A 15,434-nucleotide genomic window follows, 5' to 3' on the forward strand; every position below is an offset into this window, starting at 1 on the left:
GACGCTCGTTATTGCTGCCGTGCTCCACCGCCTTCAAGAGCCGCACACCAGCTGCAAGTAGCGCCATCTATAACTTTCATCGCTACTCTGTGCAGCCAACCGGCTGCCGCCCGTCACACTGCCCCCTTTTAGCCACCGTAACGTTGGCGCTGCCGCTCTCCTGCGAGCTTCCGCTGCCGCTCGCGCCAAGCGGAATTCATGGAGTGAAAGGGCCTGCAACGGCGAAATACCTGCTCCTATGCCCCTCTCCTCTTCCCTCCCCCGGAGCGCGCTATGCGCTCTGCCCCCCTGCGTGACACTGGACAACGAACGTCGAAGGCTGGACTTACAATAGCTCCGTTGTGAAATATGGTGGGATTCACGTCGACTTTCGCAGGAATGTTCAATTTAATTCAATTCTTTATTCAACATCATCATCATGAGGATGTTGGGTGCATCGACAAAAAGCCAGAAGTAAGGCTTGACAGATGTCGACGCACCCTACCATGACTTGGCAACAGTATCACAGTATATCATATAGCATGTGTAAAGCATTCGCAATAGTAACATTGACACAAATGAAACGGTATTTGAACATTATAGGCAAAAAAAGAAAACAAGCACAAAGCACTATGACAAAAGTTTCAGCGGTACATAAATTTACATCAATTCACAGCGCGTTATTTAACGTCTCTGGAAGAATGTAGCTAAGCATTTCGCGACCATAATTCGTTCGCGTTTTAGGCACAAGCCACGTGAAGCCAGTGCGGGTAGAATACTTAAGTTCCTTGCATTTCAAGATTGCCAGGTCTAACGTAAATGTATTTTTCTGTCTTATACTTGTTTTATACCGCCTTAATAGTAAATTTTCATATAGTTGGGGAAGGGGGGTGATGTCAAGTGACGCAAAGATCGGTGCGGTATGTTGAAATCTCGAAGCATTAACAATATTTCGAACAATTCTCTTCTGAAGCATGTGCAGCCGTCTGATATTAGTAAATGAAGTGGTGCCCCGGACCAAGATACAGTAATTAACGACTGAAGAAAACAGTGCATTGTACAGCATTTGCTTAACACGCTTCGGTAAGAAATATCGCCGTCGGGACACGATACCAACAACCTTTGACAACTTGGCCCTGACCATTTGAACGTGCTCGTCCCACGATAAATTTTCGTTAAACAAAACAGCCAGACTTTTGACCACGGGAACTATTTGAATGGACGACGAACCCACATTTAAGCATATCTGTGGAGTAGAAGCAATCTTAAAATTTAAAAATTAAATTATGGGGTTTTACGTGCCAAAACCACTTTCTGATTATGAGGCACGCCGTAGTGGAGGACTCCGGAAATTTCGACCGCCTGGGGTTCTTTAACGTGCACCTAAATCGCATTTCGCCCCCATCGAAATGCGGCCGCCGTGGCCGGGATTCGATCCCGCGACCTCGTGCTCAGCAGCCAAACACCATAGCCACTGAGCAACCACGGCGGGTTAGAAGCAATCTTGTTACGAGGCCTAAATAATACAGCTTTACTTTTTTTCGTATTTATGATTAGCGTGTTCGATTCAGACCATTCATGAAGTAGGCGCAGACAATCTGTAGCTTGCTGTTCAATATCTCGTACACGTGCTGCTCGGAAGAACAGAGTGATATCATCTGCGTAGATCACAAACGTTGGGATCTTACTTAAGCAGACTATGTCGTTGACATAAAGGAGGAAAAGCAGAGGTCCCAGAACACTTCCCTGCGAAACGCCAGAAAAAATATGTTTAACATCTGATAGCTCGTTGTTTACTGTTACTTGTTGGACGCGAGAACTGAGGTAGGATCTAATTATGTCAAGACATTTGCCGCGAAAACCGTAGTGTTCGAGTTTGGCTAACATTGTTTGGTGATTGATGCGGTCAAACGCTTTCGAGAAATCGATGAAAATACCAAGAGTGAAAAGCTTTTGCTCAAAGGACTCTAAGATTAGTTCTTTTTGGGTTAGAAGGGCAGTCTCTGTCGAAAAGTTCTTCCTAAAAGCATGCTGGCTTGGCGTTACTATATTAAATTTCCCACAGAAACTAGACACTCGCGTATACAGTATCTTTTCAAAACACTTTGAGAAAATCGGAATTATTTGATAGGTCGTTTTTCTCTCCACCCTTATGAACAACGGTTACTTTAGCAATCTGCATTCGTTTAGGGAACACTGCATGTTCGAGGCAACAAATAAAAATATGTTCTAGGACTGGGCTTATTATATCAGCTACATATCTTACTGGCTGAATCTTAAGGTCATCTATGTCTCGTGAGCTACTGTTGCGGAGGGTCAAGAGGCAAGCTTCGATTTCGCTGGTGTCTGTTGGCATCAAGAATGCAGTGGAAGGAACTCGCGAGTCAAGGCCTTTGACATTCAGGGGGGGGGGGGGGGGGGGGCATTATTGCTATCTGCCAGAGACACGAAAAAAATCATAAAATTTTTCGGCTAATAATTTTCCACCGAGTGGTATGTTGTCAACTAAGACATCAAGTGTGCCGCTGGCATGTGCACCTCGATTAAAAAAAATCATTTATTGTTTTCCATACAAGGTCACTCCTTTTTAACACGTCTGGGTTGCATAACTTTTCCATATACTCTTGTTTTGCTCGGCGAAGAAAAGACGTGGCTTTGTTTCGATACGTCTTAAAACGCGCCAAGTCAACCTGTGATCTGCTTTTGATGAAGCGGTTATAAAGATCGTTGTTTTTTTGTTTTATCATTTGAAGACATTCGGCGCTGCATCCAGGGTTTACGAGGTTTTTTAAGCGTCTCAAGTGGAAAACTTTGCTCATAAACAGACTTCAATGTGATAATGCAGGCATTATAAGCTTACTCTGGATCGCTTTCGCGGAGCACAGTACTCCAGTTCACACCTGCAAGCGCTGACCGAAAAGAATTCATTGTGTTTTGGTTTATGCGCCGGTGTAGTACCGCAGGAAGCATGCGTTGTTTTTGAGGAGTTAAAGAATCTACAAACAAGAATATGGGCAGATGATCACTTATTTTGACATTAATGACTCCTGAGTGAAGACAGTCAACTCGACAGTTACTAATGAAGACATCAATTGCCGTCGCTGTCTCTAGCCGTGTCGGTTTATTTATGACATTAGTGAATCCGTTGGTGCGTAATATGCAGTCGACTTCAGATTTACGCACAGAAGAAGATAAGAAATCAATATTAAAATCACCACCCAGAACTAGATTAAGGTTGTTTTCTGTGATCTACTGCAGATATCCATCAAGAAAGCGAACAAAATTCGAAACGCTACCTCTGGGTGGTCTGTATATAACAGAAAAGACATTTCTTCTGCTTTGTAATGACAGAATTTCGTAGTCCTCGCGGGTTATAGTGAAGTCGACAAGAATGTTGCATATGAAAGTATTTTCTGTTGCTATCATGACGCCACCACCTCTTTTATCAGTACGACTCTGCACATATGTATTGTAGCCGGGTAGGTGCTTAACATCGCTACTGCTTTCACACCAAGCTTCAGTAATCATTATTACGTTGAAACGGAAGCTCAGTGTACAGAAAAGTGCTTCTATCTCATCACCTTTATTGCGCCAGGATTGCGCATTAACATGAAAAAAAGGACAGAGCTTTGTTTTTCCGAGTAAACGTAACACAAAGGTCAGAAGGCGACACGATCGAGCACATGTTAAAGCGCAGTTTGTCAGTTAGTTGTTAGGAAAAGGAAATACTTTGCATCTACGCTATCTTATCTAGGTCTTGTACGCAAGTGATGCGCACAATCGCCGGCGACTGCGTTTTCCTAGCCAGAATGTGCCCATTTTGCGTCCACACAAATTTCCACTTCTGCTCCTTTTTTCGTGCTATTGCCATTCCCAGTAATTTTTTTTAGCAGTGGACACAACTGTTCGTTCACATACACAGAATCTGAACCGCTATATATCCAAGGCTTTGTGCTGCGAGATCGGTCTCCTTCGCTTTCGCTAGCACAGTGTCACGCTTTGCTCGAGTTTTGAACTGGACAATTACATTTGTATTTCTCGTGTTCTTCGTCTGAACCCGGTGGCAAACGTGTACAGCACTTTCCAGTATCGGCTCATCGATCATTTCATCCATTTTTGCAACATGTTCGGAAGGCTTTCATTTCCCTTTGCTAGAAGTCCTTTAGTTTCAATGTTTTTATTCCGAGAATACTGTTCCACACCTGTCAATCTTTGTTTAAGGTCAGAACATCGCGTCTTCAGTTGCTTACACTCGGATGACATTGCAGGGTTCTCAGATTTTAGTGCCTTATTTTCTTCTTGTAAGGATTAAACCTTAGCAAGCAAGTCATCAAACTGTTCGCTGCATTGCTCAACACTTTTAGTTAGTTCTCTCGATTCGTTGCGTAAGTCGCGTTCTAGTGAGTTGTGCATAGCTGCAATCTCCTTTCGAAATTCTCTCCTCAGCTCATATCGAACTTTTTCAATCTCATTAGGCAAAGCAAAAATACACTGATAACTGGTACAAGCAGCAAATGTCAACAAAGCAGAAAGCGCAGTGTCAAAGTCAAATTGGCAGCAGCGGCAGCAATAAAACCTAACAAGTCGGACGGAGCAAGAGTACTGTAAGCTAACCTGTAAATAGGCAAAGTACGTTGCAAGCGACTGCTCGAATCGCCGCCACTGCTGCCAACGAGAGGGACCGAGCAGGGGCGCGCCTTTTATACAGCCAAGAAGCCGGTCAGGGTGCTGGTGTAGGAGACCAAGGCGCAGGCGCAGATAACAGGCAGAGACGGTGACTGGTGCAGACTGATTTGTCAGCAGAGGGGCTCCGAGGCAGCGGCACAGGCTTCGGTAGAAATGCCCGGATGAGGCAGAAGTGCTGTAAATAGGCAAAGTACGTTGTAAGCGACTGTACGAATCGCTGCTACTGCTGCCAAGAAGAGGGACCGAGCAGGGGCGCGCCTTTTACACAGCCAAGAAGCCGGTCAGGGCGCTGGTGTAGGAGACCAAGGCGCAGGCGCAGATAACAGGCAGAGACGGTGACTGGTGCAGACTGCTTTGTCAGCGGAGGGGCTCCGAGGCAGCTGCATAGGCTTCGGTAGAAATGCTCAGATGAGGCAGAAGTGCTGCAAATAGGCAAAGTACGTTGTAAGCGACTGTTCGAATCGCCGCCACTGCTGCAAACAAATTAAATTAATGGTTTTTGTGAAGAAAATCTGGGCCATTTGGGTGCGAATCGAGCCCGCGCCTCCTTGTTGGGAGACGAGCGCGCTTCCCCTACATGACGGTGGCTCCACGGTTCTGGCTGACTAAAGGAGTGGCCCAGTGCTTGCGTCAATGAGCACGTGATGGCGTCGCCAACGGGGAAGAGTTGATTGTGTAAAATCAGCGCGTTCATGACGTTCCGAGGTCTACAAATGGTATAATGCTTTCGCATTCCCACACGTGAGCAGTCTTAAGTGTCTTTGCCGAAACTCTTTTTTCACGAATACTGTAAATGTATCGTGCTTATCTCGAACGCTGACCAAACAGCACTCCCATCAGCTTCGAAACGCAGAGCTTCAGAAAGGTTTACATTCCCAATGATTGTTGCAGGCTGAATATCTCGTCATTCCATTACAAAGGGCCAATCATCTCCGAATTTTTCATGCAGAAGACACGCGCCTCAGCCTGCTGCGAATATTTGTTATTGTACGTTTTCACCCTCAGGTATAGCCAGGTCGGGCCTCAACTAGCCTTTGCGTTACTATGCAAAGTTTCATTTCTCGCTCACCTTCCTCGCTTGTCGCGCCCCCCTACGGCGAACAGGGTACCCTGTACAGCAGCACATCCATGGTATGCCCTCGGCACCTGAAGGTCTGGCAGTTGAGTCCACTGATGCTCTCCCAGTTGGTAACAGAGGCACGACGCCAGAGGGCGGGGTCGGCCAGTCAGAGTGCGACGGCTATTAAGTCCACCTACAGAACGAAGTGCGATGCGCTAGGTCGCTTGGCGCACTTGAAGGGGATCGAATAAGGCGGGACAAGTGTGCTGCGCATGTGGTTCACATTTTGTTCAGCCTTATTGCACTGGTGGATCCCTTCTACAAACGAGTACATTAACGTGCACTTCCTTTCAAGTTCAAATGCTTGAGCGAGTCGGGGTGGTCTGTTATAGTGTTCGTGAGCTCAGACCTGTAGAAATGAGGGGAAAGCAAAGACTCCAGCCTAATAGCGAGCCCTGCGTGCTCGTTTTCCAACCCGACGTGAACAAAACGACATGTCGTTGGGCTAGCAAGACGGAAAACCGTCTTCTCTGTGGAACACATCCCGTACGCAACACGCTTATTTTCAACGTAAACGCATTGCACGGCCATTAGCAGACTTGGAATATAATGTGAGGCACGAGAAGTTTATGGTTTCGCCAGCACCTCTGGTACAGCGGCTTTAATGGCGAGCAATTTTGCAAAACAATAAGTAGTTTCACAAGAGCTACATTATATCGCATTGGAAGTGGGTTTCATAGCTTTCTTAGGTTACGCCACTACTCGGGTTTTATTAAGTTTTATTGCGATAGCAATTATTATGGGCACTCCAGGCGCATTTCTGCCCTTGGCATCAACGTGATGTTCCGTATCCAAGAGCGATATATTCGCCGCCGCGTGCCACATGCTGTATGTGCGAGTGAAAACGCACAAAACTGAGGCTATGATGGCGGCTCAATCTCGCGCGCGCCAGGAAGGAAAGCGGGGAGAAAGCGCGCCGTCTTCCATCGCGCGCAAGGTACCGGGAGCAGAGTACGGAGGGCCGGTGGTTCTACTGCAGAGGCAGTAGCCGTATTACGTGGCCGCACGAGCCCTCTTTTTAAAGCGATCTGCGATGAGGAAAGAGTGCACCGAGTGTTGGTAGCTTCGTGGTGTGCGCTGTGTTTTCCGCGTTTCGTTGGCACTGAAGCGAGAGTAAGATCTTGATGAGGGCTAGTTGGTTCATACTTAGAACTGAGGTGAAACAGCGCGAAAAGACGAGGACACAAGGAAATAAATACCACAGACAAGTGCTGACTGTGGTATTTGTTTCCTTGTGTCCTTGTCTTTTTCGCGCTGTTTCACCTCAGTTGAAGCGAGAGGCAGCACGAACGTCAATTCGGTCTCTGCTGTTGTCGTGCTTCCTAACTTCAGCGTTTTGACAGCGAGTTTCATCGGTCATCGAGTGAGATGTGTTTGTCCTTGTGCACGCGTGACACCATGATTGCTACTTTAATTAGTAATCAAATGTTTACAAGTTTATATGGCCGATAAAACTACTATCTTTACATCGTATAGCTGTCTACTAATTTGCTATCGCAACCGATGCTTCGCATTCCGGGCGGAACTGCAACATCTTTTTCAATACGAAAGCATTATAAATCCCGCGAAGCATAAAATCCGCTGACGTTAACATTTGACGCTACCAAACACCACGTGACCAAGCAATGACATCACGTTCCCGGCGCGGGGCTTGCTGTGGCTCGCACTACGATATCGCACGGTGAACAGCTACGGCGTCGAGGAAGCGCCGATGCTCACACTGAGTTTATCCACGTTCAAGACAGACCTGGCCCACTCCCAAAATTGACTTTGCCAACACGCAATATTTGCTTGGCCCACACCCGAAAAATGAGCACGTCTGTTTCGAATAATTCAGTTGACCTAGGTTCAAAAAGAAACTACTGATCATCTTCCAAAATTGACTTGGCCGACCCCCTAAATTGTATTTGCCCAATTGGAGCACATGAACAACTGAAAAGTATCGCGCGGAAGAGTGAAAATGATTTCGCATTCAATCCACGTAAGGAGGCTTAAGTGCCTCTATAACTTTCATCTTGGAGCTATAGCTTTTCTTGCCTACTTCGCTATGTTCTAGAATCTGCCCCAATTCACTTCTAATGGAAAGGGCACGCTCGATGAAATGCCGTGAAAAAAGCAGGGCGCATAGGAGAGCTCGGACACATTATCACAAGTACTGACACCACAACCAGACTAAGTGGGAAGGATGTCACGGATGTGCTGCCGCAAGCTCTGAGGCCACTTCCGGCTAAGAAAGGAAGCGCATGACAATAAATAGCGCTGTTTTTTTTTTGTCGTTTTGTCGCTTGCCTCATTCGGAAAATTTCCTGCTTATCTGTTTCCTTTCTTGTCTGTCGCGTTTTTTTTTTTTTTTTTGCTATCTGGAAAATAAAACACAATGTCAGTCTATAGTGCCTGCCCTGTCCAGTATACAGTCGTACATTTTGTTTACGTTATCCCAATGGTTAATCGCAACAAGAACTTCTACTCTTGGTCACGAGTTCCTTAAGACGCCGGTTCATAACGTTAACTAGAAGCATGAAAGTACGGATATTGACGCTTTCCTAGGAATATAAATATGTCATGGGTAACAGGATGCTACTTGTTTAAATGCTTTGGAATGCTGTCTCCGCGTTGTTACTGTCACGTCGCCTGTTGGCTCTAGAATGTTCTCGAGAAACGCTTTCAGAGACTGCTGATATTGCAGTTTGCTGCAATGATGGAATACTTACCGATGACGTACACGTTGTCACCCACAATGGCACCTGCGTGATGATGGCGTGGTTCGGGCAACATGGCCACTCGGTGCCAACGGTCATCCGCTTCCTCGTAGGCCAGCACGGCACAACCTGCGACGAGACGTTCTGAGTAGCAGCACTTTATTCTTTCTGTCGCTTTGGGTAAATTTATGGGTATCTCGATGTAGACGTTTTTCCACATGCAAATATAAACTTTCGATTTTCAGTGTGGAAATGAGATCGGAACAATGCGGATTCGTTGCGCGTACACAATATGGACGTCATTCAATCGCCTGACTATTTTAAACAACGTGATAAAGGAGGTAAAGATAGGTAGGTTTAAAATGTTTATATCAGCATATATGCATAAAATAAACAATGATAGCAGTCAAGTCCACATAACTAGCTGGCGTGTGTGCATAGATGGGCAGTCTTGGTTTAGATGAGCATAAGCGTTCATCAACATATCTCACTCGGCGTCGGCGGCCGAACGTCGGTCAACGTTAGGCCATTGTGGGTCTCCCCAAGCTCAGGTTGGTCATGGCAGCGGACTTTGGACCAACGTAAGCACGTTTGACTAAAACAATAACCCCTGGAATGTGTTCCATTATGCATTTTTGTCGAATCGCGTTCGAGATCCGTTTTTCTGAGGAATAGGATGCACGTAGACAGGGCCACGGCTGTGAGTTTCTGACACATCTCAAGGCAACTAGGACAGATTACTAAAAGAACTGTGACAGCTGCGTGAGCTTTCATTTCATATAATGTTTCAGATGCATTACAAGTAAGGGAAGACAAGGCTAAAAATAGAGAGCGTTATCTGAAGTTGTCTCCAACACCCACGGCGCTGTTAAACAGTAACGTAACATTGAACAAATGACACAACGGGGGATAATCAATGTGAATGGTGATCTTGTAACACTGGAACGATTGCCACCTCCGCCATATTGCCAGAGTCGCCATCGTGCAGCACGCTGATGTAGCGCGGCTCGGCGATCATCGCCGCGCAGCTATTCCAGATATCAAAAGGAATCAGTCACCTTCATCGTTCAGGTATTTCTGAAGAGAGAAACTCACATATGCCCCACGAATCAACGAAGCCGCGCCCACTAGTATTTGCACCCTTGGAAATGGGTGCGGACGGCATTCTCGAAAGACACGCACACTTCTCCTAGAGGATGCACTTGAGCTCCGGGGCTTCGATCTAAACACACGAGATAGGATGAATTGTTTTTCTCGGCGACCACTGCAACAAGTTTGGTTAGGTTTGTTGCATTTAAAAGAAAAATTTAAAATCCAGCGACTGTTGCAAGCTGATTTGGTTTAAGCCGCCGAAGCTTTAAGAAGCATTTTTGAAAATTGCTAATTTGGAAATGCTTAAATAAAGTGCGAACAAAGTGTTCTATATTCTATTATTTCTTCCTGCGGTCTTCGATAGATAGAACAAACTGGACGATGCTCTAATCTAAGGGTAGAGAACACCACAGTTGACTGAAAGGTTTTGCGCATTCGCACCTTTCCGGGCATTGTCCTGCGCTAACCGAGCACATGGCATCCCCTCCCTTTCACTTCATGATGCTTGCGATACAATTCCTTTGGAGCGTCTGGTGGTTCCGTTCTGTTCACCTGTCGAATTATGGGCTGTTGTTGCGTGCCTAAGTGGATGTTTGCTTATTGTACATTTTACACTTCAGGATTTCTATTGTCGGACAATCTGTTTACACGTACCTAATGTTGAAGCTGACTGAAATAATTTTTCAAACAATTCGTATCTGTTCAGTCGCTGCGAAAAGCTGTGGCGTAAAATATTGGCGGCTTACCATATTAGAAGGAGGGGCTCATATTGGGTTAGTCGGCCATGAGTATCACTTATTTTTTGGTTTGGTACAGAAGACGACAAACGATGCTGTGTGTTATCTAGTGTGCCTTCTATGTCTGTGTCGACGTGCCTGCGCTACAATTAGAATGTGCCTTACCATCAAGCCCATGGAGGCGTGTACTGCTTTCATTAGCTTCATTGGTGAAAAGTCGCTCACACAAATGCGTTCATAGGCTAGCTGAAAGGGGTACCTAGTATTATAGGGAGAAGTAGTACGTCAAAATGTTGTAAATGACATACTGAAAGGTGAAGCAGATCCAACGCCCTGCGGGAATGGAGGTTATGCGAAACATTTGCTGGTAACTGATTACGCAACATCATATGGAATTACTCGAAGCGTTGCCAGATGAACAAACCTGTTCGTGTAAGACGAACAGCTATATGTATCGACGCGAGTGTGTGTGACGGCAAACGCACGGATAATATTTAGCACGACCATGTGACACCGACGGCATGACTTCTAAGCCGACCGTTCGACACGTGCTTGCGACATGCCGATTATGGGGGTCTACGTAGCATACTGGACAAGCGATGAACACGGATTATGACGTCACCAGCGACTACGTGTTAAGCAATCGCATGTAGTTAGGGCTACGTCATGTGACGTTTGTAAAAATTCAATCGCGCCTTCCAGTCCGTGAACATGGCCGAACAGTGAAACTGTGTTAGTTGCACCGAGTGTTACACCATGCAAGTCAAACTTCGAAAGCAGACTATATCGTAAATATTTTCATTCACCATTCGTTCGCCTCATTTCCGCTTTTGCGGTAGGCAGGTTTTTCCTCGAGAGTACCCACTACTGGTGGTCTTCCCATAGTTGTAGGTGGGATGGAATGTGAGGAACCACTAGTCCGAAGCTCTGTATATCGGGCGCCCACCACTGGAGATACGGGCGCTGCAATCATTTCGACGATTGACTTGACGTGGCTGCCGGCAGTTCTTGCTCCACCAAGAAGTGCCGGCAGCCACGCGTTCCCAGTATCGCCTTTCAATCGCTGGGCGCTGTTCGTTGGCCTCAAATCGCCAGCTTAACATTCGATGAGCAAAACGAGAACAAGGTGAAAGCCGGAGCCAACGTCTCGACAAGTGGACTTGTCTTCTTCAAGGTGACATATACTTTCCTCGCCACAGTATATATAGGTGGGGTTCCTCTAGAGGGGAGAGGGCGCAAGACGGGTGGGTGCGGCAACGAGTGAAGGTGCGTCAGTAGCGAGGGTGTAGAATTGAGAATAAAGGAGTGCTGTGCACAAGGCCAGTGACAGGGCCGCCTGTCAATCACGTTTCAGCGGCTGTGTGTCAGCCCGGCGTATCAACTGCGTGCGCAGCAGCCCTCTATTACCTGTTTCGCTGGTGGTCATGGCTAATCGTGAATCTGAACGAGACAGTAGAAAGAGCGGTAGAAAGAGCGGTAGAAACCGGTGCTCGGAAAAACAAACATAATTAAAAGAAAATACTGAAGTGGAATATATAAATAAATAAATAAATAAATAAAAGAAACGGGGGCGGGGGAATCGCTAAGAAACTAAACAAAGTGTTGTTTCCTATAGCTTGAGGTTTAGCATAGCGAATAGATTCTAATTAGAATCTATTCACTATGATAAATTTTAAGCTCCTCACTTTCTGGCTTGGTCTCGTGGATGTCGATCAAGTCTAATTCGTTGTCACGGAACAGGTGACTACGCTACTATCGTCGCCTTCTCTCCCCTAACGCTCGAACATTAGCGTCGGTATACGAAGTGATGCTGGCGCATAACTTCAGGTTCATGTTTCAGTGAGTAAATACCACAGAGCATGATGTCCCCCGCTCAGATCTGACCGAAGCCTGGGGCTCACGTGGAGTGTGACTTATGCTCGAGTAGATGCAATTTACAACCGAATTTGGCCGCCCTGACGCTGCGCTGATCACCAATGACACTTTTACACCTTCCCTGGAGAGACTTTTCTAAAAACGGCAACGCCTCCAAACGCGATTACCGCGGTCGCTTAGACGAATCGTGGTAGCACAAACTACTACGGAGGCGGTTTTACCGCCTGCAGCGTATCCGACGATACAGTACTGACCCATGCTTTCAACGTCGAAAACCTTGCACCCTGAGCACGCGCTGGTGGGTGAGTTGGTTATACATGTTTACGACGAAGGTGTCCCGTGTCATCTTCCTTCGTCCGTCGTTTTATTTGGTGCCTTCGTCGTAAACAGTGCACGCACCGTTTTCAGAGGAAGCCCTTCCTCCCAAGTTTCATCTGGTTGCTCTTTGTCATCGACGGTCTCCTCACGAGGTTCTTTCCGCACTGCCTGGCTGGCAGCACCAGAAGCAGTTGCAAGGTTCGCCGCACTGGAGGTAATAATCTCAGTCTCTTGGCACAAAGTGCGCGGTGGCTTCTTGACAACCATGACGTCGGTCGCCTCATTGCCTGCAAACCCTGTGCGTCGGTGTTAATCATCTCTTGAGAACGATCGGTGCAATCCTTGGCCATCTTTCGGCCTAGAGGAAGCTTCGGTTTCGGCGTCTCCGGTATTCGTCCAGGCGCTGATGCTTCCTCAGCGTATGTTTCCCCCACAAGCAGTTTGGACGAATCTTCACTGCCCACCGAAGCGGTGACGCCGGCGTACGTGCGAGTGCACTGCCCTTCCTCGAGTCCGAAACGGCGGCAAGCGTCGCATCTGCTGCACTCGCGGCCAATGTGGCCTTTTCCTTATCGCCCGAGACAAAGGACCGGCTCGGTAACAGAGTAACATAGTAAACCACAAGAGCGGACACTCGAGCCGTTTCGCGGCCGAGCTATGGAGCTTCGCCAATTACGCTTGGTGGCAGAACCTACCAAGAAAAAATGCGGCGGTGGCTGCGGCTGCGGCTAGCAGCTTGAAAGGCGGCACGACCACTGGGCACGACCCAACATGTGCGAAGCCTTGTCAGACCGCTCCGCCGGGCTCTTTCTGTAAAACGCACCTGAGCATCGTTGTTGGGTTCTTCTGCCAGCGTCTTCTTCGTCGCCGTTTCATGGTAAAGCCGCAGCAAGTTCTTTTGCGCGTTCTTAACGACTTATTTTCTTCGCATTTCGTTATGTCACTGGTAGCCGCATAAACGTGTGACGGCGGCCTTGCATCCATGAACAGCTGCTGCCCGTTTGCTACGCTGACTTTCATTTCGTATTCTTTTTTTATGCGCAGCAATGAGCGGTGATGCTAGCGAAAATAGCGAAGCGGCAGCTTCGGAGCTGCGATTCACATTAGATACAATGACGAAGTTAGAAAATAAAATAAAATGGTTTAAGAAATGTGGCCTATGAACACATGCCGTTCGGGGCAGAGAGCTTTATGATACGCGCGGCGAGTGCTGAAAAAGCATGGTGCTCTACTTCTGAAAAAGAAATGTAGTTATTTCTAAAGCGGTACACGTGAAATATTTTGAGTATGGCAATAATGCGCTCTCTCTCAAACTATGTAGCAGGCTATGTGCGCTCGAGCATTGTTAGCTGTTCTGCATTGGGCTGAAAATACGTGTTTTCATGTTTGAATTGTGTATGGAGTCGTTACCGTAGAAAGTTCCTTGTTTCTTAGCCTTTATAACAGTGCTTCCTTAACAAAATAAAATAAAATAAAATACGCATTGCATGAACGAACGCAGCATCTCCATTATAAAGCTTTGCAGGCTCCAATATGGCTTATACAAAGAAACGTAGCGTCTACATTAAATAGCTTTGAAGCCTCCAGTATTGCTTACCTTCTGTCTGTCAATCTACGCATTGCAGAAATCTCCACCATTTCCTCAAAATACACTGCACAGCCAAAGGACATCACGCATACTCAAGGGCAAAATTTGGAGTATTAGAAGACGATTGCAAGGTTTCGAAGACAGCAGGTGAAGACCCCCAACACAAAGTGCTTAATTGCAGCTCTTTAATGACTGGCTTACACATTCGAGATGAAGATGTTGGTGCGTGCTCAATTATTTTTGCAGCCATTTTATTTCGGCACGCTACCATTCACGTAATTTTGCTGCCCTAGTTCACCCTCCTTCGCAGAAGTACAAGAAAAAACGTCATATTCTTTTCCTTCTAAAACAATCCCATTTTAAGCAAATTAATTGCTGTCGTGTATTTGCAGTTTTCTTTTTTATTATCTGGATAGTTGCAACACGTCTTCTATGTGTTTTGCTTGTGCAAAGTTATTGCCATCACGCCATTCATTTCCGATTATTCTCCATTATACCGGTGTGACACGACCACTTTCGATCTCGAACAAGTCCGATCCGGATTGAAATTCGCGACTGATATTGGCGCCATCGCGCAGCTTGCGCAAAACAACCAATCGTGACTGAGAAATTCAAATCGAATTGGGCTTGATCGCGTTTAGAAGTGCGCCGTGTTTCACCCGTATTACTTGCATTTCGCTGTTCCCGTTTTCATGTATCTGCCTCTTACAGTCTTGCTGCAATAAATTGTTGTCTGCTATTTTCGTGTTCTTGACTGTGCAGCAAGTTCATTTATATTTAAGGAACACGGCACATTTATTTACAATACACCTTTTGGCGTGAGTTACTACACGTACAATATCATAAGCGATAAGGTTCTACTTCCTCAACAGTTGGCATGATTGTTGCGCTAAGTTACAGCTTGAAACAACAAATATGAATTTAAATGAAACTAACATGAAGTGAAACACCTTTACGCGCTCGTCGTCACCACATATAAACAGCGGCACAAGCACCTGCATGAAATCACGCGATTTAAGCAAAGGTATGGGTCACAAAAAAATACAAGAAACGAAACTGAAATTGGAGCCTCCGAGATTCGGTAGCGTGCGCGACCATCTTGGAGGCTGGTGTGTTTCGCCGATTCCGCTAGGTGCGCTGTGAGCCAAAGTCGGCTAGAGTCGCTGGAAAAAATTTCAGAGTACCGCAAAGGTCGGAATTTGGCTGGCAACACTGAGCGGCCACCGCCATATACCTTCCAAGCCGACTGCGTCGCGGGAAGGCCGCTGGGTTGGAAGAGCTTGATATTCGGTGACACATCAGGTTGAGTGTTTACTGAAGTACAAATACTTTGTGCCCAG

General features: G+C 46.5%; 1 protein-coding gene across 1 annotated transcript in view; it reads right to left on the reverse strand.

Annotated features, from left to right (window-relative positions):
• Nucleotides 1-15,434, reverse strand: part of LOC126517675 (beta-scruin-like) — an 80,622-nt gene that overhangs the window by 12,972 nt on the left and 52,216 nt on the right. The window contains exons 5-6 of the mRNA XM_050167469.3: nucleotides 8,497-8,613; nucleotides 5,735-5,918 (exon numbers count right to left, since the gene is read on the reverse strand). Of these exons, the coding sequence (XP_050023426.3) occupies nucleotides 5,735-5,918; nucleotides 8,497-8,613 (301 nt within the window). The remainder of the gene's footprint in view (nucleotides 1-5,734; nucleotides 5,919-8,496; nucleotides 8,614-15,434) is intronic.

This window comes from Dermacentor andersoni, chromosome 11, assembly GCF_023375885.2.
Source record: "Dermacentor andersoni chromosome 11, qqDerAnde1_hic_scaffold, whole genome shotgun sequence".
NCBI lineage: Eukaryota > Metazoa > Arthropoda > Arachnida > Ixodida > Ixodidae > Dermacentor > Dermacentor andersoni.